General features: G+C 37.7%; 4 protein-coding genes, 1 long non-coding RNA gene, 1 other non-coding gene and 1 pseudogene across 15 annotated transcripts; 3 read left to right on the forward strand and 4 right to left on the reverse strand.

Moving 5' to 3' along the window:
• Positions 1–751: 751 nt before the first annotated feature.
• LOC103334427 (uncharacterized) lies at positions 752–7708 on the forward strand. 9 transcript variants are annotated; one of them, XR_016127966.1, is made up of 7 exons: positions 5826–5970; positions 6054–6183; positions 6287–6328; positions 6607–6688; positions 6876–6932; positions 7387–7396; positions 7431–7708. It is a non-coding gene; the product is annotated as an uncharacterized LOC103334427 (long non-coding RNA). The 9 variants fall into 9 exon arrangements; XR_016127971.1 differs by lacking the exon at positions 5826–5970 and adding an exon at positions 752–775 and having other exon boundaries at positions 6129–6183; positions 6629–6688; positions 7387–7708; XR_016127968.1 differs by having other exon boundaries at positions 5855–6183; positions 6568–6688.
• Positions 7709–9047: 1339 nt separating this feature from the next.
• LOC103334426 (heterogeneous nuclear ribonucleoprotein 1-like) lies at positions 9048–12228 on the reverse strand. Its single transcript, XM_008237394.3, has 2 exons — positions 11792–12228; positions 9048–10514 (listed from the first exon to the last, which is right to left on the reverse strand). The coding sequence occupies exons 1-2, from the start codon at positions 12011–12013 to the stop codon at positions 9432–9434; spliced, it is 1305 nt and encodes a 434-aa protein (XP_008235616.1). The 5' UTR covers positions 12014–12228; the 3' UTR covers positions 9048–9431.
• A 71-nt stretch (positions 12229–12299) lies between these two features.
• Positions 12300–12384, forward strand: TRNAM-CAU (transfer RNA methionine (anticodon CAU)). Its single transcript is given in 2 exon segments — positions 12300–12337; positions 12349–12384. It is a non-coding gene; the product is annotated as a tRNA-Met (tRNA).
• Positions 12385–13371: 987 nt separating this feature from the next.
• Positions 13372–15671, forward strand: LOC103334425 (eisosome protein). Its single transcript, XM_008237392.3, has 4 exons — positions 13372–13704; positions 14055–14146; positions 14309–15338; positions 15417–15671. The coding sequence occupies exons 1-4, from the start codon at positions 13621–13623 to the stop codon at positions 15477–15479; spliced, it is 1269 nt and encodes a 422-aa protein (XP_008235614.2). The 5' UTR covers positions 13372–13620; the 3' UTR covers positions 15480–15671.
• Positions 15672–15964: 293 nt separating this feature from the next.
• On the reverse strand, positions 15965–17182 carry LOC103334585 (MDIS1-interacting receptor like kinase 2-like). The gene is made up of 2 exons (XM_008237558.3): positions 16612–17182; positions 15965–16418 (listed from the first exon to the last, which is right to left on the reverse strand). The coding sequence occupies exons 1-2, from the start codon at positions 17180–17182 to the stop codon at positions 16060–16062; spliced, it is 930 nt and encodes a 309-aa protein (XP_008235780.2). The 3' UTR covers positions 15965–16059.
• A 32-nt stretch (positions 17183–17214) lies between these two features.
• On the reverse strand, positions 17215–19083 carry LOC148916033 (uncharacterized). The gene has a single exon (XM_089054171.1). The coding sequence runs from the start codon at positions 19081–19083 to the stop codon at positions 17215–17217; it is 1869 nt and encodes a 622-aa protein (XP_088910297.1).
• A 2854-nt stretch (positions 19084–21937) lies between these two features.
• LOC103334424 (CDT1-like protein a, chloroplastic) lies at positions 21938–25285 on the reverse strand (annotated as a pseudogene). Its single transcript, XR_016127961.1, has 7 exons — positions 24851–25285; positions 24607–24726; positions 24259–24496; positions 23276–23862; positions 22498–22699; positions 22322–22418; positions 21938–22200 (listed from the first exon to the last, which is right to left on the reverse strand). The product of XR_016127961.1 is annotated as a CDT1-like protein a, chloroplastic (transcript).
• Between the last annotated feature and the right edge of the window lie 183 nt (positions 25286–25468).

Below are 25468 nucleotides of genomic sequence, written 5' to 3' on the forward strand. Positions count from 1 at the left end.
ATTTTCTCTCCACCCATCCATCGCTCCAAGAAACAAGAATGAAAAACTCGTTGGAAAGCTCTGAACCGGAGGAGAACAACAGCAATGCTCTTTCTGGCCGAAGTGATACTGTATCTGTATGCATGAAATTTCTCTCTCTCTCTCTCTCTCTCTCCTTTTTTCAATATTTAAGGTTATTTTAGTTGAGTCTGCGATCTAGTTTGGTTGGAACTTGTCCTGCGTGACTTGTCTTCCTTGGTCGTTTTTTGTTTGCTCCCTTGGTTGGTCAAGGCTTGTCTTGTTTCTCTTGGCCAAACCCTAAATGAGATCACTATTGACCACACACACACACACACACACACACACAAAAAAAAGTTATTTTAGTGGAGGCTTGCCATGAGATATATATGATTAAAGTTACTTTTCATTAGTTCAATTTAGTTGTGAATTCGAATATTTTTATGAATTTGGTTGCCTCTTCTCTTAATTTGAACCAACTTTCCACTCAGCTAAATCTCAGTTTGTCAAATTCCGAGATAGAGAAGAAAATGGAAGAAGTTCCTGAACAGCAGCAGGAGGGAAAGCAGGATTCCAGCCTGTAAAAATCCTCACCCATTTTATTTGGCCTCTATTATTCTTGTAATTTTTAACGTGTCCTCATGTATGATGTGACTATTCCCCCCTCTTTCCCAATTTGAAATGGTTCAACTGCCAATCTGCAGGCCTCTCGATTTTATTCTTGATGATATTGCAAAGTTAAGGAAGTTAGTGGCCCAACGCGTGATGATCCTAATAGGTTTCCAAAGTTCATCTTCAGAATGATGATGAGCCATCTTGAAAACAAAGATAGTGTATGTTCCTTTTTATTGCTCTAGACACAACTGGGTTCACATGCTATAGCTTGTTTATAAATCTTGTAATCACTTTGGAACTTTGTATTTATATATATATGTATATATATTTCAGTTAAGTTGTTGATACATATATATTTATTTTTTTTTTTTTTTTTTTTTTTATTGTCATTTTTACTTTTATTTCTATTTCTATTATTATAATCTTATATATATATATATATATAATTTAAGCGAATAATATACAAAACGATTCATGAATTAGAGGGAGTTCAACGTATGGCTTATTTATATTTAGTATATAACTGTTTCAAGTATTGGGAAGCTGTAATGTATTGTTTTAGAGTTGTGAATATGATTGAGTACATCATGCGCATGAGCACTCAGTTTGATTTGCAAAACACATGGCAATATGATGAATGAATAAGATATTCAAGTACATTATTAAAGGGAAAGAACTACGTGTGGCTTGTTCCCTCAGTAAGGGTATGTAGGCAACCTAATGTTACAAGGTGTAGCCGCGAGTTAGTGTGTTTGAAATTGCTAATGTATTATTAATGATATGAAAGTTGAGATGAATTTTAGATGATAGAACATTTATTTGGGTTAGAGAGGCCTGAGGCCATAATAAATTGATGTTGGTCGTTTGAATGGTATTATCGTGCATGCTGAATGTTGGGATTATAAAAATTATGTTTTTTTACAGGTAAAATTTTTGGGAACGTACAATTTACAAATGAGACTTTGCCGAAATTTCGGTAGAAGTCAAACTAGTAGAAAATTTGGTTTCTAGTTAGAAGGGTATTTTGGTATTTTGTGCATGGCACCTGCCGGGTGTCGTACATGCACAGGGTTCAACTTAAATTTCAAAGTGGAATTTGGGTCGGGTCCTGTCACAAATCGTCTCTTTTTCAAGTCTTCATTCTTAGAGATCACCGTTACAAAAAAATAAAAAATAAAAAATAAAATCAAACAAATTGAAAATCATTAAGGCATTTGGTTGGGATCTACAAAATAGACGAATATGGTACTTCACGAAAAAACTATAATAACAACCATCTAATTGAGTGGTGAAATAATTTTGTATTCAAGTTATTTTTTACCGAAATGGTTTTTGAGGAAATATCTACAAATTAGACGGTTGGAATCATTAATATACAATACATATGAAATATTCTCCAACAAAGGAGAATCTTGATGCATCTCTAATCAAAATTGGGGCCTCTTGAAAAATTAGCCAACCCTATATACTACACAAATCAAGAATGACTCAGATTTCGAATGACTCGAACTGTCAAAACGCTATTTTAAAGTAGTCTACTTTCATGTTTGTTTCCCATTGGGCAACTCCCCCATGAACCATGAAATACATAAACGCCGAGTAAGGTCCAAGACAAATTCAGGCCCAAGTGGGACGTAACGTGGCCTGAATATGTTTTGAATTAATTAATGATTATTCATAAAGAGAATTAGTTTTTCATTCTATCGAAGTACGTTGCTATTTCGTTCACTTATATAATGCAAAAGAATGCCATTATCTAAATTTTCCACCCTGGCTAGAATTAACAACCCTCATAGTAAACAATAAGTTAGTAATATTAACAAGGCCTTTTGCATAATGATTGCAGCACCAATACTTTGTTACTTGATTCCTCTATATCCAATCCTTTGCCACCAATTTCTTTGGCAAGAATTCCCTTGACAAATATTGACTACCTTTCAAGTTCAAATTCTCAATATTTATCATCTTTCCGATCTCCAACATTTTTTCTATCTCACTAGCCCAATTTTTGTCACTTGTCACAAACTGTTGTTTCAAAAAGCTATTTGCTGCAGTAGAGACACTAATCCATTCCAATGGTATGTCTCCTGGATGAAATTCATATTTTTCTATATCTGATGGCTTCAAACCCAACCATTTAATGTTTGGAGTGGCTAAGTCACTATTGTCAAATGATTTTCTAACCGAACCATATTTGAAATTAAAAGAAGTGAAGTCCAGATAGATTGCAATCAACAATGGGTAGCACTGGAAGCTTTAACCCATAATAAAGCTTTTTCAAGAATAACTTGGTAGCTCTATGACCAAATCCTTTTCCAGTCACCATAATGAAACAAGACTCCTTATGAAAATTATCCTTAACAAAATGAGTAAACACAGTATTCTTCTCAACAAGTAAGATGAATAATGGCCCATGGTTCTTGAAATTATCTATTATATGTTCACAAGACGGGATATGCAAGGCAAATAAAGAATAGTAAAAAAGAGTACTATGCTAGCCCAGCCCAAGGTGGGCCGAGCCATCTCAAAGCCCATAACTGGTCGGGCCAGGCCTTTTTTAGATAGGCCAGTGGGCCCCCATCGGCCCATGAGCCCGCGGGCCAAATGACGAGGCCTAGCTGCAGAGACACTAGTCATTTCCAATGGTATGTCTCCTAGATGAACTTCATATTTTTCTATATCAAACGGCCTTAGACCCAACCATTTAATGTTTGGAGTGGCTAAGTCACGATTGTCAAAAGATTTCCTAACCGAACCATATTTGTAATAATAATAAAATATGTGAAATTCAGATGGATTGCAATCGACAATGGCTAGCACTGGAAGCTTTAACCTATAATAAAGCTTTTTCAAGAATAACTTGGTAGCTCTGTGACCAAATCCTTTTCCGGTCACCATAAAGCAACGAGCCTCCTTATGAAAATTATCCTCAACTAAATGAGTAAACACAATATTCTTCTCAACAATTAAGATGAATAATGCCCAATGGTTCTTGAAATTATCTACTATATGTTCACAAGACGGGATACGCAAGGCAAACAAAGAAAAGTAAAAAAGAGTACTGTGCTAGCCCAGCCTAAGGCGGGCCGAACCATCTCAAAGCTCATAACGGGCCGGGCCGGGCTTTTTCTTGATGGGCTAGGCGAGCCCCCGTAGGCCCATGAGCCCGCAGGCCAAATGATGAGGCCTAGCTACAGAGACACTAGTCTTTTCCAATGGTATGTCTTCTGGATAAACTTCATATTTTTCTATATCTGACGGCCTCAAACCCAACCATTTAATGTTTGGAGTGGCTAAGTCACGACTGTCAAATGATTTTCTAACCAAACCATATTTGTAATAAAAAATATGTGAAGTCTAGATGGATTGCAATCGACAATGGCTAGCACTGGAAGCTTTAACCCATAATAAAGCTTTTTCAAAAATAATACTTCGGTAGCTTTGTGACCAAATCCTTTTCTAGTCACCATAATGCAACGAGCCTCCTTATGAAAATTATCCTAAACTAAATGAGTAAACATAGTATTCTTCTCAACACGTAAGATGAATAATGCCCCATGGTTCTTGAAATTATCTATTATATGTTCACAAGATGGGATATGCAAGGCAAACAAAGAACAATAAAAAATGAGTACTGTGCTAGCCAGCCCAAGGCTGACCGGACCATCTCAAAGCCCATAACGGATCATCTCAAAGCCCATAACGTGTCGGACAAGATCATATCATATCATCCATTCATATCTCGGTTATCCTTCATAGTATGTAATCAACCACTTGACCCATATTGGCCTTAGTGCCTACGTCCCCGTGTGGTACATCTATCTCTCGAATACCCCAACATTGAAGTTCTTATGTTCCATGAAAAATACCCACTTCACAAATATTCCAATCAATATATATATATATATATATAATGTGAAAGATTGCACCAAATTAGACATGCTTGACTTGAAATAGAGAGATATTTATAAATAGAACAAATCCACGATAATTCATGGTTTTCATATTTTATCACAAAATAAGAACTTTTAAAATACATTACATAAACCACTCACCTCAATAATGAGAGTCCTTAAAATAAATTGGCAAGACAACCCATCTACCTATCTTCATGTACTATCACCCAAACCAAGCTCCAAGAGTTTCATTACCACTCTCTCTCATTTTTTCTCTCTTACTCTCTCTCATTTCTCATGCAAACTATGCATGCCTTTCTCTAGATGTAGTAAACCATTTGTAAACATAGACTTCTATTTATAGTAGTAGAAATAGGCAACAAGAAATTCATCATTGGTTAATACTCTTGGCGGCAACAATATAGGATAACAACAACTTGAGGTTATCTTCAATCTTTGCATGTCCCGCCACCTAGCAAGAATGGTGGCACCATCTCTAGCTACAAGACTCTTGATCCAACACCTCATGCTAATGAGTCCACCTCAAACTTCTTACCAAATATATCTTTTAAGCCTTAACTCCTAAGTTTTCAATAAAATATAATATATAAATTAAATGGCAAAATATTAAATCTTCAAACTATATAATTTAATAAATATAGGGTTCCACAATATTACTCTATTTGAATTCAAATAAAAATACTAGAAAATCAAATTCCCACCAAATCAAATATGAAAAATCGGTTTTTGTGCAAAGTATGAGTTTTGCTAAAAATGATGACTCATTAAGTCAATATATATTTCATACTAAAATCCCATAAAATCAAATTTTCTTATTTGATGTGTAAGGAATAAAAACCGCCAAAAATTATCTTGAGAAAATGATTATCCCCCCCTCCAATCCCATGAGAACTAGTCTGCGATGTGGTTTCGTTGGTCTGTCTTGGTTGGGACTTGTCTTCCGTGGTCGTTTTGTTTGCTTCCTTGGTTGGTTAAGGGTTGTTTTGTTTCTCTTGGCCAAACCCTAAACCCTTTTAATGAAATCACTACTGACAAACAAAAATAAAAAGGTTTTATTTTAGTGGAGTCTTCCCATGAAATATATATGATTAAAGTTATTGCTTTTCATTAGTTCAAATTTTTTTTTTTTCAATTCGCATATTTTTATGAATTTTGGAATCAATTCGGTTGTCTCTTCTGGGCTGCTAATCATACATGTTTTGGCTTTGGTTTTATTCAAGACTGATATAATAAACTAAAAAACTTTATTTGTCTCTTATGTACCTATTTTTTTTATCTGTATATATATATATATATATATATAATTCTATCCAATTTGCCATTCAGCTAAATCCCGAGATAGAGAAGAAAATGGAAGAAGCTCCTGAACAGCAACACGAGGGAAAGCAGGATTCGAGCCTTTAAAAATCCTCACCCATTTAATTTGTCCTCTATTATTCTTGTAATTTTTAACGTGTCCTCGTGTATGATGTGACTATTCCCCCCTCTTTCCCAATTTGAAATGGTTCAACTGCCAATCTGCAGGCCTCTCGATTTTATTCTTGATGATATTGCAAAGTTAAGGAAGTTAGTGCGCCCAACGCGTGATAATCCTACTAGGTTTCCAAAGTTCATCTTCAAAATGATGATGAGCCATCTTGAAAACAAAGATAGTGTATGTTCCTTTTTATTGCTCTAGACACATCTGGGTTCACATGCTATAGCTTGTTTATAAATCTTGTAATCACTTTGGAACTTTGTATCTATGATTGTTGTAGGATGCTGGTGGTGAAGACGTCGGGACATCGATCTGAGAGGAGGTAATGAAATGGATTCTCATAATTCCAAGTTTACCTGGTGTTCTTTAGAAGATTTTGCTCATCGAATTTCGATTGTTTCGAACATTAGACATATGTTGTTTTAGGCACATAAAATGTTGTTTGCTCGTGAACCATTATTAGGTTCCACTAATCAAATCTAAAAGGAAAGAAAGTGATACTAGTTTGATGCAAAGTGGGAATAGAATAGTTCCCGGAGTCTGAAAATTTGATCTTTCTAGTCTAGTCAGGTGGATATGCTGATTTGAAATGCATGTTAGAGTTTGTACTGAAAATTTTCAGGAGCAGTCGGAGGTGGATGTTATGGATCTGGATGAGGATCCTCAATTATGGCCAGAAGAGGTGAGGAAATAAAATCTATGTATTTGGTAAACTTTATTAGCTTGTTTTTGTAAATGTAGCAGTCACTTTCTTTTTCTTTTTTTTGGTGATGCTCCTTATTCTAATTGGATGATATATGCCAATTTGAAAAAATCAAAAATCAAAATAATGCTATGAACTGAAACAGTTTTGTATTGGAATTTTGCAGCTGTATGATGAGTATTACAAAGAGGAACAGGAGAAGATGCGGAAGGGGTTAGAGAAGGTGAGGAAGTTAAATTTGGTTAAATGTATTATCCAAAGTGATTCTTGTTTGATATATATATGTGGACTGTTCCAAGAGTCAGACGAATACGGTCATCCATGTGAACTCAAGATGATATTTCTGTCAATGTTTTTGTAGATGTGTCTGTCAATGTTGAGATGCATGTAAGAACTTCTTTGGAAATTAAGAGTCTGTTTGGTATTAAACTTGAATCCAACTTTTTAAATTCAAAAACAGAATTTAAGTCTAAAACAAAGAAAACCTATTTGGTAGCCTTATTTTTAAAAACTCAAACTCAAGAACAACTTAAAAACACTACAATTATGAAAAATAAAAAATATCTGTTTTTTCAGTTTTTTTTATTAACCCACAAGTTCTCAATTTTTTAAGATTTGAAAATAATTTTCAAATTGTATACCAAACAAGTTTTTGATCTCTGATTGTTTTACTACAGTTGCTTTTGAAGATGGGGAAGCGATTGGACGAAATTGGCTTCTGAGATGGGGAAGCGATTGGACGAAATTTGTCGAAGAAGACAAGTAAAAGAGACGTCAAGTGTGACTTGGCTTGAATATGTCTAGTATTTTTCATGTTCTGAATAAATTAATTCATGCTGACTCAGAAAAGGAATTGTTTTCCCATTCCATCTGTTCTAGATATGTTTTTCTTTTGTTGCATTTTTATTAAAGTCTTGGAAACGAAAGACCACCAAGGACTAGTCTGAGTGTTTCTGTTCCGTTGATTCACAAGTAATGCAAGAGGGATTCCTTTTCACTAACTTGTTTTTTTTGTTGCAAATAGACTTGTTTGGGAGTGATTCTAAATATGCCAGAATCACTTCGTCTATAGAATCACATAAAACTACTTAAAGTGATTATATAGAGAAGTGATTCTCCAAATAAATGCTTTTTGACCTATTCAAAATCACTCCAAAATGAACCCTTAGTAATGAAACTAACAAAGATAGGAAAGAGACCACTAATGATGGCCAAGTATCAGGCCAAGGAAACAATTTTAAGCATAAACCGGCGCAACTATCAGCTCACTTACATTGGGTGACCATCAACTTTTGATGGATGTAGACCTCACAATCAACCAAGGACGCAACGGTGTTCCTATTAAAACTCTTGTTCCCTTCTATTTTTTGCCTAAAAATTGTGGAGTTTTGCAAGCCGCCAATTGGTGTGAGTTTCATAATAAAATTCACACTGATCTACGCTTAAGCCAATTGGCATATGTAGTTGAAATTACGTATGAATTATTCTTCAACTACCATTAATATTCCCAATCATGCAACAAAAGGAGAAAGTATTGTCTTCACGGATCTCTAATCAAAATTGGGGCCTCTTGAAAAGTTAGCCAACCCTATATACTATATAAATCAAGAATGACTCTGATTCCAAATGACTCGAACTGTCAAAACTATTCTGAAGATTTCTACTTTCATGTTTGTTTCTCTTGTTATCCTTTTCCCGTCTTCAATCCTAAAAGAACACTACCGACATCTATAATCAAGGAAAACACATAAACAGGTACTTATATAATCCCATATTAAATGAAACTGAGCACCTAAAACTACCCACATAAACTTTTTGGTAACATACCACCACAAAGACTGGCTTGGACAACTCTGAACCAAGGCAATGCATCGAGCAACTCCAACCTGAAAATCATGTCCATGCTACAAATCCCATTTATAAAATTATTGCATCCCAGAATTGAAAAGTAGGATCTCCTGCACAAGAAGTGCAAATCCAGGAGGAAAGTTATTACACATTTCAAGAAGAGTGTAGAGTAATCCTATCATGCGGCGCACATATTACTCAGTGCTACTTAAGTTTTACTAGATCTACCCTTCAATCACTAGAAATGCAGTAGCCCAGTTGCTTAAATGGACCAGACATAATAAACTCAAAGCATGAGTAATCCAGGCAGTAACATCTAGCGCACAGAAACTGAATTAAACTAATCCAGTACCAGGAACAATGAACTATCGTGATTACCCACCGGATAAATAAGTTCAATGAGTCTGATCAAGGAAAAAAAAATTCAATGAGCATGAATAATGAAGACAGTAACATAAAATTTCTAGCACATCACAACTGATAAAACTAATGCAGCACCAGAAACAATAACTATCATCATTACCCACAGTGATAAGTAAGTTCAATAGAAACTATCTAGGTCAAACAGAAAAGAGAGGGAGAGAGAGAGGGTTGAGTGGAAAGGGGAAGAGGGGAGCTCCAAAATCATAAAGCACGCACAATTTAAGCATCCTAGATATTAAATTCTGAAAATTTCAATAAGAATTACTACTACTAGAATGCATTGGTTGTAACTTCTAGCAGACCTGCCAACTACCACCAAGAATTAAGCAATCCAACCAGTCTCTGGATTTAATTTCAACTCTTCTCACGCATAAACTGTCAGACTGGAGAAATGATCACTTGCACAAGGATTCCTGTGAAACAAATTTCAAAATCTGTTGGATCTCCAATGTTAGGCCTGCCTGGACTGAGAACCACCATAGCCACCAGTGGCCTGTGAAGGATCAGATCTCCATGATGCATTAGAGTACCCTGAATTTCCATTGGTGTCGCCATAGCCACTCCCCATGTAGCCACCACGGGTCCCTTGTTGCTCTCCACCACTAGCACTACCACCAGAGTTGCTAGTTGGGGTACTTCCACCACGCCCACCAGAGCTCCCGTATCCACCAGGATAAGAAGCGTAACTCCCGCCATAATTTCCATACCCATAACCTTGATTTCCGTAACCAGAGGCCCCACTTGGGGATTGACCTCTTGGAGCAGAAGGAGCACCACTTCCACCAGGAGCACTCCAAGGAGCTGCAGCCCCATAACCAGAAGCACCATACCCAGAAGGAGTTTGGTTGCTCCAAGTACTTTTCAATGCAGCAGGTGCCCCACTAACATAACCAGCATTAGGGGCATTCGGATTTCCATATGATCCTGCAGGACCACCAAAACCAGTATTGGCACTTCCATAACCACCAAGACCATAACTTCCATAACCTCCATAACCAACCCCAGCATTTGCCGCCCCATAACCATACCCTGGCGCACCATAACCAGAATATGGAGGGAAACCACCTGCTGTAGTTTGTGGCTGCATGTACCTATTGCCATCCATGCGGCCATCAAATGCATTTGTACTGGCACCAGAGGCATTGTAACCTTGAAAACCCCCACCACGGCCCCCACCACCAGGATTTGCATCTTTAGGAAGTGCTCGCTTTACCTCTACAAGTTTACCATTCAACTCATGGTAGTTCTTGTGTAGTACTCTATCAACTGCATCTTCAGTATCAAATGTTATGAAACCAAAACCACGGGGTCGTTGAGTATTCTGGTCATACATTATTACTACATCAGTGACAGTGCCATAATTTTCAAAGAATTGACGAAATCCATCTTCTGTCAGTGTGGAAGGCAATCCTCCAACAAATATTTTCTTGGTCTTAAAATTTCCTCCCCCACCAGAGCTTCTGGTGGTATTAAAATTTCCACTTCTATTGGATGTCTGCTGTTCTTCTCTTGATAAAGCCTTTTTTGCTTCCACCTGTGTAGTCAAAGTAGAACATTCAACTGATGAAGGGACAAACATATGTACAGAGAAAGCAAAGAAATATATTAAACTAGTATACGCCCATCCATAAGGGGCAAGAAACAACCCAATAAAATGAAAGTGGTAGATTTATGTCATCCCTGAAAAATTGTTCCATACACAAATCAGCTGAGAATTTTTTGTAAGGAGACACATAAAAGTAGTAATTGAATCTTAAAAACTAGAAGTCAATCATTTTGAGACTAAAAGCTAAAAATTTGTATTTGGACAATTTCACAATTGAAGGCCATGACAGGAATTTTTAAAATAAAAGAAAATAATCCAACCTCCCTATGTGTGTTTGTACAAACTTTTTAACCAGTACCATTAAGCCGTGCTTAGAAGAAATAAATTCAGCCATTTAAATCAAGAGTAAGTTGGTGTTGTTATACAACATAATTTTCAGTAAATTACTGACTGTTTTGGGATTGAATAGTCAAGTTTTTTAATGTTGACAACTTAATCTTGTGCTTCCATGAAGCACCCTATGCGTATAATTTCACATCAATGGGCACCCAGAATATAAAATCATAGACAAATCTTCACTAACGAATAAGAAGTAGATAATAATACGAAACTCCCATTAAAAATCATTGCTTGCACACACTTTACATCTTAGAAAAGATGTCACATACACAAAATTATTTCTAGCAGACTAAGTAAGCAATGACAATGGAATTCTCGCCCTAATGAACTTGGTTTTCATCAGTCAAAGACCACAATGAACCCAAAAATCACATAACTGTAAGTACTTCTGTAAAGTTCCCCACAAGGAGCTTAACAACCAACAAAATCAGTAGAAAGTCAAAAGACACAATAAAGATAGACTCTTTTTATAAATATTTTTAAAAAAAAAAAAAAAATCAATACAAAGATAGACATTATAAGCCAAATAATTGATTCTTTCGCTAACTCTTATGGGTCTTCAGCAAGCAGATGCAAGCCCAACTCAAAATTAGCATTACCCAGTACACATTACCACATAATAAGAGACTCCAGAACGCAATAACACTCAAAACAGCTAAAGCATGTGAAAGCCTATAAAAATTAACATCAAAATAGCCAAACCCATAACACATTACAGCAAAGTAACGAAATCCCAGAACGCAGAACACACACAAGAAGCTAAAAAAACAATTAAACCCAATAAAATTAGCATAAACAAGAAAAGCATTAAGCAATCCCAATCGATGAGCCAATGCAGCTAAAATAAAAGAGGGACAGAGACTGACCACTCGGCCATCAATGGTGTGCTTGTCGTTGAGGACCCTATCGAGCACCGAGGGATCAGAGAAGACAACGAAGCCGAAGCCCCTGGGCCGGCCAGTGGTCTTGTCGCGCATGATGACGGTCTGGGTGACGTCACCGTACTGGTTGAAGTAGTCGGTGAGCTTGTCCTCTGTGGTGTCCCAGGCCAGCCCTCCTATGAACAGTTTACCTTCGTCTGAGTCCATGGCTGGCTCTCTGTGTGTGTTTTGTGTCTTGGTGTTGTTTCTGCTCTCTGAAACGAGAGAGAGAGAGAGAGAGAGAGAGAGAGAGAGAGAGAGAGAGGAGACACAGAGGGGTTAGAAAGGAAGGAGGAGGAAGTGTCGAGGAGGGAAGGGCTACTGCCTAGGGTTTGTTTGAAAACGACACCGAATTGGGCACGTGGGAACTGGAAGATAGCCGCGAAGGTTTGCCCAACCAATGGCGAGAATGTTATACATTAAGTAAAATTACTGTAGAAGAAAAAACAACAACGGGGTGGTGGCGCAGTTGGCTAGCGCGTAGGTCTCATAGCTTCTGAGTTATCCTGAGGTCGAGAGTTCGAGCCTCTCTCACCCCACTATAGCTTTTCCTTTTTATCATTATGATAAATTATTTCTTTTGAATAAAGTCCTTCATTTTTAAATGAAGACCCTTATTTATTTTTTTCATTGTCTATTAGTACTGATGGAGCATTTACCTCCAATTGTGGATTGAGATAACATGAACAAAGAATTTATCATTCCTCGCCTGAAATTGTTTCTAGACACATGAATTTTTCTTATTAGTATCATAGTTTAATTTATGATTTTCTAGAAGATGGGACAATTTAGTTGCAATTGTAACTAAGTTGCTTGGCGATTCAACCTATCCTAAACTATTTTAATTAAATTTAACTAATGCCCTTATTATTGTTTGATGAATTCATAAATTTGTGTTTTACAATCTCATTTAGAGTTGTGAGATGCATGATAATTGGCTCGGACTCAATTCTAATACAATTCAAGCCGAACCACCAACACAAAGTCTATCAAAAAATTTCTTTTTCTGTCACCGTAAATCATAATAAATTATACATTTTTTTTAATGACAGGAGGGTGATATAACTGGATGGTAAATATAGAGGCCCTATGATCCCATCCCACTCATTGTAGGGATGCAAGCAATATGGGGATACTCTAGGATATTAAAACTTAGCAAAACTGAATGAACTCAGAATCAAGTATTCTTATTTCCAATATCCCTCCCACCTTGCAAGAGTCGGTTTCTCATTTCATGAGTATTATAAACCATTGGCCCATCGCTCATGGGACCAGCGGAGCGGGTACGAAGGGTCCAGATAAAACATGAGGTAGATGTAGGGCCCACAGGCTACCAATATTTTCAGTGATCAGTGATGAACGGTGCAGATTAAATAAAGACAGAGTCTGCAACACAGCTTGGCGTTAGAAAAATCCCCAATTTACAGGCTGTGATCAACACACTCATGAATCCCTAACGGTCACTTCCCTTTTCTCGAAATTTAAAGAACCCTAGGGGCGCCCTCTCTCTGTCTCTCTGTCTCTCTAGTGGTAGGGTCCCCAAGCCCCAAATCCTTCAAAGTTTATGACCGTTTTGTCCTTTCCTTCCCCCCATTTGCCTTTCCAAAACTTTCTAATTCTTTCCTACCAACCCAACGGCCACTGCTCTCTCTCTCTCTCTCTCTCCCCCTCTTCCAGTGGGAAAGATGGATTTGAAACTATGAAAACCCAGAACCCAATTCCTTCTTTTACAGAAAGACGCAATCTTTGAGAGACCCAGAGGAAAGAGATCAATAATGGGTTGCTTTCTTGCATGTTTTGGTTCTTCCAAAGACAAAAAACGCAGGATACAGAGGTACAGGGTTCAGCACCGAGACCATGTAAGTCAGAGTTTCTAAGCTTGCTTTATGGTCATGTTTACGCCTGTTTGGTTCCTGAGAAAACTGTTGAAAGAAAGACTAGAAACAAGCAAAGTTTTAAACTTTGATTCTTTATTGTTTCCTTTTTTGGGGTTCTAAGTTTGTAAACAGACCAGTCAGTTCTGAGTAGGCCATATTTTGTTGAATTAGGCTCAATTAGTAAGCTTTTTCTCTATCTTTTAATTGTTCTATTCAGAAAACTCAAGTTCAAGACTTTGTTTTTTTGACTTTCTGTGGATTTATCAACAGCCAAACAGAGCTTTGTATTTAATCTCAACTAATCTCTCTTTCTCTGAATTTGTTTTTGGCAGAGATATACAAGTTTCGAGCCTGTTCAATCTGCAGTCTATTCTGTATCGGAGGTTCAGGAAACTCCTATTAGCCCCGTATTGGGAGAAGTCCGGTGAGAGATTGAATTTCATGGTTTTTTCAGTTCAATTGCTTCTTAATATATTTTTTTTCTTCCACTTAATGGGGTTTTTCAGTTCAATTGCATCTGTTGGCTTTTAGATTACACTTATTTTTTGGTGTTTTTTATATTAAAGTTATGAGTTATGGTCTGCAGGGATAAGCCAGTGGAGCAACTGAGCTTAAATGCTAGAAAGAAAGTAACTTTTGATTCTAATGTCAAAACCTACGAGCATGTTTCAAGCAGCGAGACCTCGGATCCTTTGTTGGATACTGAAGAGAGTGGGAAGAAGGAAGAGAGGAAGATTTTGGAAAAACCATGCCAATCCAAGTCTTCCTCTGACGATAGTTCGATCACTTCGAGCTCAGGGTCATACCCTCCTAATCATAGGTACCAGAATTGCAGGGATAGTGATGATGAAGATGAACCATTAGACTCTGAAGACAGTGATCTTGATGATGAAGATGAGGATGATTACTATGATGATGATGCGGAACTAGAGTACGAAGATGAAATTGTAGAATTGAATAAAGGGGTTTCTATACCTCAAATAAGTACTGAGGATTTTGATAGTCCAATGCCAATAAAACCAACTGGTTTGAACCACAATGCACGTGATAGGAGTGGTTATGTCCATTCCGTGCTAAACCCTGTTGAAAATCTTACACAGTGGAAAGCTGTCAAAGCCAAAGGGACATCACTAATGAAGCCTCAGAAAGAGAATTTCACACTGGATCAAGAGCCCCGGATTTCATTCAGTTCGGAACCAAGTTTAAGCTTCAAATCCAAAGTTGATCAACACAAGAAGCATTCGAAGAATCCTCACCAAGAAGTGGCAGTTGATGCTAGCCTCTCAAACTGGTTGGTTTCATCAGAACATACACCTGTTAACAAGACTAGCACAATTGCTTTGGACACTGGCACACCCGAGAAAAGCATGTCCCACGGATCAAACTCAGCGAGAAGCCAAGAAGATAGACCAATTTTAGGTGCATTAACTGTTGAAGAGCTCAGACAGTTTTCAGCTTCCTCTTCACCAAGGAAGTCGCCAACTAGAAGTCCCGATGAGATGCCGATAATAGGGACTGTTGGAACCTACTGGAATCACTCACCTCCTCCTGCCAAGGGTTCTTCTGGTGCTTCTTCTTACAAAGGAATACCAAATACCACCAGCAAATACAGAGAGGTACATTGGAAGTAAGATTTGTGAGACTCTTTTCCATTAGGTCTTGGTGGGTTCTGATAAAAATTCATGGGTTTGCAGGATAAAAGAGTGAATTGGCATTCTACCCCATTTGAGACAAGGTTGGAAAGGGCTTTGAATTGAGGGGGTGCTGCTGAAGCTTAGTGTTTGTATAAGATTGTTTTTCTTTTTTTGGAGGAAACAAGATTGGTTTGTGATTGTATGTTCATGATGTCCATTTTTTTAATTCTTTTGTGAATTATGTATTTATTTCTGTGTGACGCTTGGCTGTTGTAAAATTTAGTGGTTGAATGAAATAGACTTCTTGCTTACCCATATTTCTTTCTCCAATGCTGAAAAATGGAGATTCCATATTTGAGCGGTTGCCAAGTTCACTAGTAGGTTCTCTTCTCTGGTAGTTTTTAGTACGCATACCCAGAAATATTCTCTATCATCCACATTTTAAAAGATTTTAGGGACTAATTGTCCCCTTTTAAAATAACTTCGAAGTACTTGCCTTAAATAATAAAATACTTACAAAAAATAATCGAAGGAATATCCGTAGTTTTAGTTGTTTTTGGGCTTTTGGGGAGAAAAAAAGAAGAAAAAACAGCAATTTGGGGTTTGAAGAAAAGAAATTCATCTCAAACTCTTGAATCAAGTGACTTTTCTAGTGGTATGTCCATGAAGTAGGTAACAAGCTTATAATAAAAGTTATATTTTACTACAACATATCCATCAAGTTCCTTAATGTGAGCGTATGGAAAGATGCAGGTGGAGACATATGTGTGGATGCTGCTGAGAGTTGAGCAGCCACTTGATGCATGGTGGGTCGAGAAATGGGATTTTCATGAATGCAAGCCAATGAGAGGCTGGTAGCTAAGACCAGACTTTGTTCAACTGGACCAGCAGGTGGTGCAGGCCTCTTGTCAAGGACATCAGTTAAGAGCATGTCTATGTCTTCTCCAGATTGCAGACTTAGGAGGAGTTCCTGAGGGTGCTTCCCCATGAGTAGCTCTAAAGAAACTACGCCAAAACTGTACACGTCACACTTCTCTGTCACCTTCATTGTAGAAGCAAGCTCTGCAACAAAAACAAAGGAACAAGTACAAGAATTTAATGAGATTATATATCCTTTTGGACTTGGACTTTTTTTTTTTTTTTTTTCAATTGAAATGGGAAGTTTGAGTTCATGGTTTCAACTATATATTGGTTGAATTTTGTTGCCTTTTAAGGACAAAAGTGTTGGTCAGTTGTGGGTGAATTTGAGAAATACCTGGTGCCATGTAACCGTATGAGCCAACAGGAACTGTCCAGTTAGACTCATTCTCTCCCAGCAACCTTGCTGTTCCAAAATCCGATATCTTGGGCTCCAAGTCTATGTCTAATAGTATGTTATTTCCTGTTATGTCTCGGTGCACGATTCTTGGGGAACAGTCGTGGTGCAGGTAAGAAAGTGCATGTGCCACTGCTCTGATAATCTTTAACCGGATTTCCCAGTTCGAAATCTGTCCCTCCTCCTCCTGAATTACCTTGTTCAAGCTACCCATTTCTACATACTCGTACACGAAATACATGGAGCCATTGTAGGAGCTGAATCCATACAGTTTGATAATATTTCGGTGTCGGATTTCAGTGAGTGCATGCATTTCAGCCATGAAGTTCTTCGTCTGGTTTTCCTTGGGATTTTCACTTTCATCAAATGGTTGAAAACGCTTCACAGCAAAGATGTCACCTGTAGGCAGCATTGCTTTGTACACGCTTCCTTGTCCACCCCTTCCTATGCAATAATTGTCATTGAAATTCTCTGTAACAGCAACTATGTCTTTAAAATCAACTCTCTTCATGTAATTCCATACAGAAAATGTGGATCTTCCTTCTATATTATTGTCCTTTTATGTTGATTAGCCCTTGATCGACGACACAACATAATGTAAACCCCAACCAAAGTTAATAGAAGGGTTAAAGCAGCCACTGACGTAGCTATGGCAATAATCAATTTCCTTCTGTTGTTTTTGTCTTGGTTTTTTGTTGAAGAGTCTGCATTGCAGGGGCTCAGTCCTTGTCTCTTCTCTCCACACAGACCAGGGTTGCCTGCCACTGACTTTGCTGGAGCTTTTCGAAATGCCTGATTCTCGGGGAGAGGACCTTCAAGATTATTATATGACACGTCAACATCTTGCAGACTTTGTAGATACTGAAGACCATTAGGTATTGAACCAGAGAGATGATTGTGAGAAAGATTCAAGATTTCTAATTTTCTTAAATTCCCAAGTTGTGGGGTTATCTTTCCTGTGATTGAATTTTGACTAAGGTCTAGGAGATACTGCAACGCCAAAAGATTTCCTAGCTGAAATGGCATTGTGCCATTTAGTCTATTTCTACTCAGCTGCAAGTATAAAAGTTCCTGGCAGTTCCCAAGTTCTTCTGGTATTGGCCCACTTAAATTGTTTGCTGAAAAATCCAAGTACTGCAGCTTTACCAATGCTCCAATTTTTGCTGGTATCCCATCTGAAAGCTGATTGTTGCTCACATTAATTTTGAGTAGAAGCGAAGAGGGACCGAATAGCTCCACGGGGATTCTCCCAGTAAGTTGATTATCAGAAAGGTCGAGATTTTGCATATTTGGCAGTTTTCCCAGCCCTGGAGGGATGTTACCTGATATCATGTTGGAAGGTATCTGGAAGTCTGAGAGATTTGTACATTTTTCCCAGTTGGATGACAAAACACCATAGAGTTGGTTATATCCCAAGCCAATAAATTCCAGATTTGGGTATACGCCAAATGCATCTGTGACATTTCCATTGAGAAGGTTCTGCTCCAGCCGGACTCGGTTCAATCCTGTACAGTTCCTAAGACTTCCTGGAATAGGTCCCACTAGTTTGTTATTGTTGGCTGCTATGTAAACAAGGTTCCCTCCATTACAAATTCCAGGAGGAAGCTTTCCAGAGAAATTGTTTCTGGAGAAACTCACATTTCTCAAAAGAGTGGGACCAAAATCTTCAGGAATGCTTCCTGACAAGTTGTTAGATGTAACATAGAATATGGTAATCTTTTGCAAGCTGGTTATTGATGAAGGCAAAGATCCCTGCAACTTGTTGAAGCTGAAGTCCAGTTCTTCTAAGTTTTCCATCCTTCCTATTTCAGGAGGAAGGTTTCCACTGAGCTGGTTTTCATAAAGGCCTAATTTGACAAGCTTAGATAAATTTCCAATGGTTGAAGGGATGGTACCGGTGAAAGAATTGGTGGACATTTGAAGCTCTAACAAATTCGACAAATTTCCTATTTCTGGAGGCAAGGGACCTGAAAACTGGTTTTCATAAAGATAGAGATAATTGAGCTTTTGGAGTAAACCAATTTCATGAGGAATGACTCCAGACAGTTTGTTATTTGGGAGTAGCAACGAAATGAGTTCTGTCCAATTCGATAAAAGGGATGAATGGAGTTCACCAGATAACTGATTATCTGAAATTGCCAGCTGTTCGATCCTTGTTAAGAAGGCCATGGAAAGAGGCAAAGAACCAGTAAGGTTGTTTTTTGATAGATCAAGAAAAGTAAGGTTCACACAGGAACTAAGTTCTTTCGGGATGCTGGAATTCAGGCCTGCACTATGAAGATTCAAATTCTGAAGCATCTGCAGATTTCCTATTGAGGATGGTATTGGTCCCTGGAACAAATTTTCTTGCAGTTCAAGCAATTCGAGGTTCGACAAGAACCCAATTTCGTCTGGTATAGTACCATTGAGCATGTTTATTCCCAACCTCAGGTGTCGAAGTTTAGAAAAATTCTTAATACCTGCAGGAATTTGTCCCTCAAATGAATTCTGGTCAGGTTTAGGTACTCAAGGTTCTTAAGACCTGTCAGTAGTTGCACTGGAACCTGACCTGTGATCAGATTGAAGGACAAATCTAGAGATATTAGCTTTGGACATTCTGAGACAAATGAGGGAACCTCCACCATATTGTTATAGTAGAGCCAAAGGTCTGTTAAAGATGCCATCCCCTTAAACTGAACATTATCAGGATTCTCTAAATAGTTTGCTCCTAAACTGAGATTCCAAACTTTTTGTAGGTTGCTAAGCTGATATGGGATTTGACCTGTGAGTGAATTGTTGTAGAGAAGAAGAACTTGGAGTTCTGAGAGGTTCCCGATCTCCGGGGGAATCGGGTTTGTGAAGTTATTACTTCCCAGATCAAGTAAAGTGAGCTTTGTTGCATTCCCAATCCCAACTGGGATTTCTCCCACAAGATTGTTGTAATTGAGATTGAGGGAAGAGAGATTAGGAAAGGCAGAGAAGTCAAACCTGTTGAGTGTTCCATCAAGGCCTGAATCGACCAAATTTATTGCAGCAATGCTGCCAGCTTCATTGCACTGAATTCCAGTCCAGTTGCAAGGGCTGCTTCTGCTGCTAGTGAGAGTCCATGATGTTAAAGAAGAAGAGCTTAAACTGATTTTCCAGTTTAGCAGAGCTTCTGCTTCAGTTTGTGCATGTATTGCTTCAAGAAGACAGAACAGAAGAACAAAACAAATAAGTGTCTCTGATTTCTTCATGCTCTTGGAACAGAACTAATTGAATTCAGAGCTTTTTTTTAGTTCTCTGAAAAAGTTTTGAAGAGAAACATGGCATGCAGAAAATGCATTGAAGAATATATTAAATTGGTTATTATCTCTCCTTTGACCGTTTACTAAACATTGAAGAATATATTAAATTGGTTATTATCTCTTCTTTGACCGTTTCCTATTTTGCTTAGTGTGTGAACATCTTTTCAAGCTTCCCCACCAAAGGTTGGGTGGGGTGTTTGAAAATCCAACCTTTCCTTGTAGGTCCTGTGGATGGAGGGTGTTTTTATTTTTGTAATTTGTATTAAATATGGGTGTAATAGGCTTATAGAGTTCAATTTTCTTATGAAGTATTAATGATTTATTTTTGTTATAATTGAAAGATGGAGATGCTTATTGTTTTTAATGAATATATTTTCTTCCAACTGCTAGTCTATCTATATCAGAAGTCTCATTTCCATACTTGAAGTTGAAAAATATTGCCTTCCATTAATTGATTTGATTTGATTTGATATCTTCACGCCAGAGAAAATTAGAAAAAGTAAATTTAGATTTTAACAACAACAAAAAAAAATTCACAAAATATTGTCTTCCATTAATTGATTTGATTTGATATCCATTTTGACTTCTTTTACAAAATTTCTCTCTCCTTTGTGTTTTTCTAAAATCTCCCGGATTGACTTTATAAAAAATATATATTCTTTTTCTTGTAAAATATTTTACACGTACACAGTTAGAGCAGCCTTTTTCGACTAGAGAGGAGCAATATTCCTCAGCATTAAGATATTGTTTTTAGTGAGAAATTGAAAGCTGGTACAACAGGTCTAACGAGAGAAGATTCATAGCAAAAGGAAGGAAATGGATGGATGCCTAATGAAATGGGAAAATTGTACACCATCTTCTAAATATGCTTCTCGTACAAGTAAACTTAAAAAATTCTAGCATTCTCTAGCTGCACGTATTGACTCGCGATCGACATTTTATTAATGCTGCAAGAGACGAGAAGTAATAAACATCACACAATTTTATCAAGTGTTTATTCTTCAAAATTTATTGTCCAATTGCATATGTAAAACCGTCATACGACAATTAGAGATGAAAAGTGAATTCCAACATTTCCAAGGAAGCTATTATTGTAACATCCTACATCGACCAACAGAGAAGGGGTGATGTACCTTATATGTACATGCCCACCTCCATATAGCACGAGACATTTTGGAAGCTCACTGGCTCCGGTGTCATGGGAACTCAGAAGTTAAGCAAGTTGGAACTAGAACAATCCCAGAACGAGTAACCCACTGAAGTTGCTCGGCAGAGCAGATCCCGGAATGTGACAATTATAGCATGCATCTCAACATTGACGGACAACATATCAACTTCATTTTACAGTCCATAAGAGAAGAGAAATGCATACAGTATCACTTGGGCCAGCATTGCTGTTTTTCTCCGGTTCAGAGCTTTCCAACAAGTTTTTCATCCTTGTTTCTCGAGCGATAAACCCAACACCCAAAACACTTTATAAACACACCCAAAACCCATCATTACACACACTCAAAATCTATTTATAAACACACCCAAAAAGTTGACTTTGGGGTTGATTTTGGGTGTGTTTCTATGTTTAAATAGTGCTTGGGTTTTTTTATAAATACATGTCTAGAATTGGGTTTATTTATAAATTTGTATTTTATAAATTATGGGTATAATAGGGAAATTCAATAATCTCTCTGGCATTAATTATTATTATTTATTTGTTATGATTTAAATATGGGGTATAATAGGCTTGAAGTTAACTTGTAATCGAAGTTACCTTTTATTTTGAGCAAAGAAGAACATTATCTTTAAGGATCCATATAAAAAGGCTTCAATTATTTGCCTCATTTGATGTCTTCCCTTTACGGTAGACAAGAAAAGTAAAAAACCCTGTAGGCTTGAAGTTGACTATAGATGAGAGTATACATTCCATCAGCTTGTGATGGCATTTTATATGTTGCTTAGAGATTTCAGCATTATTTCAAACACAGAAAACTAAAAACAACAGTAAGGAAGGAAATAGATATTTATACAATCTTGTTGGTAAATAACATTCTTGGAGAAGGCCTTCGTTCTACCTACATGATTATGCCACCCAGATGTCCTTTACATCAACAATAATAAACACACACTAGGATGCCGAATGAAATGGGAAAATTGTACAACTTCTCTAAATATGCTTTTCGTACAACTTCAAAAATTCTAGCATTCTCTAACTCACTTTGCTTCCTCAAGCCTTGCACGTATGGACTCGGGATCTGACATTTTATTAATGCTGCAAGAGACCATAAGTAATGACATCAGACAATTTTATTAAGTGAATCCTTTTAATAGAAGATAAATACATCTGCACTCGAAACGCATGATTTGTACTTCTAACTGTGGAGAAAACTCACTGGATCATAATCAAATCAGCTTCAGATGCCAACTGTTTCTCAGAAATCCAATCAGGAACCAGCTCTAGCAACAATTTTAGCTGCTCTTGAACTTCCTCTGCGAAAAGAAGAAAGAAAGAGTTAGGCTCACCATGAGCTTTCATAGAAATATTATTGGCTTTTATTTAAAGACTTACTTCTGTCAACAATATCAAAATTGGTCCAGATTAGCTTGTGTACAAGCTCCTCTTTTGTGATAACGGAACGGTTCATAGACTGCAATAGGAAATGAATCATATTGAAGAGCTTAGGCAGGCTGGAAATCATTTGGTGCCGCCTCTTTGCTTCTGAGATGGCTGGATTTCTCTCCTCTATTGCCTTCCTCTCCTTTTCTCTAAGCTGAAAAAGATATATTCTTCTCAGAATTACAATTCATTATGTTCAAGTTCAGGTAGTACATGCAAAGACTTGGAATAAGCAGGCTAGAAGATTGAGACTGAAGTACATTTCCAACCACGTAAGAGTTTCAACTATAACATGGTTCCCAATAACTTTCGGGAATAAATTGAGCAAAATTAAATTCATCTGTGTTGAACACAAAGAGTGAGAACAAGAACACATTGTGGGCTGGATTCAGGAAATATTTGTTTAAATACGCTACACCATTTTAGCAGAAGTAAGAAAGCTCTCTAGCAATGTATGCACATTGTTCCGAACACATGCTGCCATAATTAATGGTAATAGCACCAAATGTAATGATGATAGCATACGTCCAGTCTACATTTAAATGTAATCTACTCCTTTTGGACATTTCATTTTAGACCAAAAAAAAAAAAAAACAAGGAGATGATACTTTCATGAAGGTGGATTAAGGTAAGATGGAATTAGTAAGCTCCAACAGCTTTCACAGAATTCTAGACATAGAAGTCATGCTCAATACGGGAAAAAAATATGGAGAATTCATGATAGACATACCGATTGCAAAAGATCCTCTGGAAGAATATCGAGGCTGTCATTATCGATTGATGCACCACCCATATCAGGAACTTCATCCTCAACATTTCTATTCTTCACAGGAGTGTCAAATTTCAAAGACCTGGAGCGTGGAGGACGCCTAACCAACTTGTTCGGTGAGCTAGTAGAATTATCATCTGGGCTCATATAGCATCGCTTGGTCGGTGCAATGCAGGCGTGTCAGCCATCAACCTAGCTGGAGTTGAAGCAAGCTTTGCTGGAGTTGACTGAATGCTATCACTTTGTGTGGGCAAACTACCATCATTTTCTATGGGGTCTATGCCATTGGTTGGAGTTACAGGCACTTGGCCATACAATGAAGCACAAGTACTCCTTTCCCCAACAGAGCAAACTGTATTGAGGTTTGACTCTGGAACTTCATCGCCCTGAAGGCAGCTTGTGGACACTGCTGGCTGCTCAACTGTGTGTACATCAGTCAATATGTCACCAGAAGATAATGATAAGGGAAGCTTGCCTGTATCTGATTGTATATCTTGCTTCCTAATATCAAATGGCTGAGGCAAAGTTTCTTCTGGAATTTCATAATCCTGAAAGCATGTTAAGCATTGTTAGACCACATGCTATTAATAGTTCAAAAAATAAATTGTTAAATTGATAAAAATAAAACGTTGAAGTCCCAAGTACAGGACCATAATCTAACTTGATATTCATAAAAACCTTTTTGAATATAGGAACCCAACTGCAAGAATAACCTTTTGAAAAAACTAAACAAATGAAACCATGTGCATAGAGTTATTTCTGTTACATCAATTAATACAGTATTCATATTCTAAATCCTTGTGTCCTTTAAAGTCTCTGCACGCTCAAAGTCATGCCAGAACACCAATAACTTTCCAGATTCCAGATCAATTTAATAACAAAGAATACTTTAGAAATTAAACCATTTTAGTAATGTTGTATCAGAAACTGAGTATTGGGTATACCTCAGGATGGGATTTTGAAATATCTGCAAGCCGTTTGTGGAACGTCTTCCTCAAATTCATACTCCCACCACCTTCAGATTTCGCTTTGCCATCACTCTCTAGTGCATCAACATTGATGGTGACATGAAGATCAGGCTTCAGACAACTGGTTCTCTCATCCTTAACAAGAACTTTCTTTATCTCAATCACCTCAGGTAAAACAAACTTCAGCTGAGCCAAGTGACCACATGTAAACCTCCTAAAAACCGAGATAAAGAGACGATCAATTTCTATAATAGCCTAATTTCATTTCTTCAGCAACCAAACAATCAATTGAAAAGAAAATTTTATTTATTTTTTGAAGTATACCTATCCGTCAAACACTCGATTTGGGGGCAAATATTGCTAAAACTGGGCTTCAAACCCCTCAACCGCAACAACCGAATCGAAGTGTCCAAGCCATTCAAAAACTCACTCAATATTTCATATCTGCAAACAAGAAACAAAAAGAAGAAATAAGCCAACCCACAAATCGAAGAAATCAAAATCAACCTAGAAATGCAGGAGCAGATCACATAAATATAACAGACAACTGAGATTCACAGACGCTTACTTTTCCGGTAGCTTCTCGGAGCGGCCGACGCGTTTCTTCTTTGGGCTTTCGTCGGGCCAAGAATCGATCTGGTCCGTCCGTCGCTTCTGGCTCGACTCGCTGAGGCTTTTGGCGGCGGCTCTTCTGATGTCGCCGATGGAGAACGCGACGTTGCCGTTTCGTGCTCGTCCAGAGAATTTTTCGGATTTCTGAGGGGTTTTGGTGCTCAGTGTATCATTGCCTAAGATTTGGGGATTTGGGTTTAGGACTTTCTTTTCTCGGCTTCTGGGTGTCTTGGATTTGAAGTTTCCTAAGGAACTCATTGCAGAGATCAAAGAGAAATGCGGGATTTAGATTCGATCGAAAGGTGAGATTTTGAGGTTTCACAGTCTCACAGAGAAGAAGAAGAAGAAGCAATGGCCATGTGGGGTTTTTCCGGTATTTATCGGCGTCTCTGGCGGGAAAGATGAGCTGGCACTCTCGCGTGACCCGTTGCTTCCCGCCAAATAGATCCGTTGGCTCGCATCTTATGTGGGCTAGTGGGCTAGTGGAACACCCGTTGTTTATTGGGCCTAAATCCAAATCTAAAGCCTATTTTTTGAAGAAAATTGTGCAAGATATTTAGATAACTATCAAATG

Source organism: Prunus mume, linkage group LG6 (genome assembly GCF_029339155.1).
Source record: "Prunus mume cultivar Tortuosa linkage group LG6, ASM2933915v1, whole genome shotgun sequence".
In the NCBI taxonomy this organism is placed as follows: Eukaryota; Viridiplantae; Streptophyta; class Magnoliopsida; order Rosales; family Rosaceae; genus Prunus; species Prunus mume.

What these genes read in the sequence shown, in the direction of transcription:
- LOC103334426 (XM_008237394.3), bottom strand. Translation starts at nt 12,013, where the DNA reads ATGGACTCAGACGAAGGTAAACTGTTCATAGGAGGGCTGGCCTGGGAC. An exon ending in ACACCATTGATGGCCGAGTG is followed by an intron (nt 10,515 to 11,791) that starts GTCAGTCTCTGT and finishes TTGACTACACAG; the next exon opens with GTGGAAGCAAAAAAGGCTTT.
- LOC103334585 (XM_008237558.3), bottom strand. Translation starts at nt 17,182, where the DNA reads ATGAAGAGAGTTGATTTTAAAGACATAGTTGCTGTTACAGAGAATTTC. An exon ending in ATACGGTTACATGGCACCAG is followed by an intron (nt 16,419 to 16,611) that starts GTATTTCTCAAA and finishes TTTTTGTTGCAG; the next exon opens with AGCTTGCTTCTACAATGAAG.
- LOC103334425 (XM_008237392.3), top strand. Translation starts at nt 13,621, where the DNA reads ATGGGTTGCTTTCTTGCATGTTTTGGTTCTTCCAAAGACAAAAAACGC. An exon ending in GGGTTCAGCACCGAGACCAT is followed by an intron (nt 13,705 to 14,054) that starts GTAAGTCAGAGT and finishes TGTTTTTGGCAG; the next exon opens with AGATATACAAGTTTCGAGCC. An exon ending in CCCGTATTGGGAGAAGTCCG is followed by an intron (nt 14,147 to 14,308) that starts GTGAGAGATTGA and finishes TATGGTCTGCAG; the next exon opens with GGATAAGCCAGTGGAGCAAC.
- LOC148916033 (XM_089054171.1), bottom strand. Translation starts at nt 19,083, where the DNA reads ATGCTCAATGGTACTATACCAGACGAAATTGGGTTCTTGTCGAACCTC.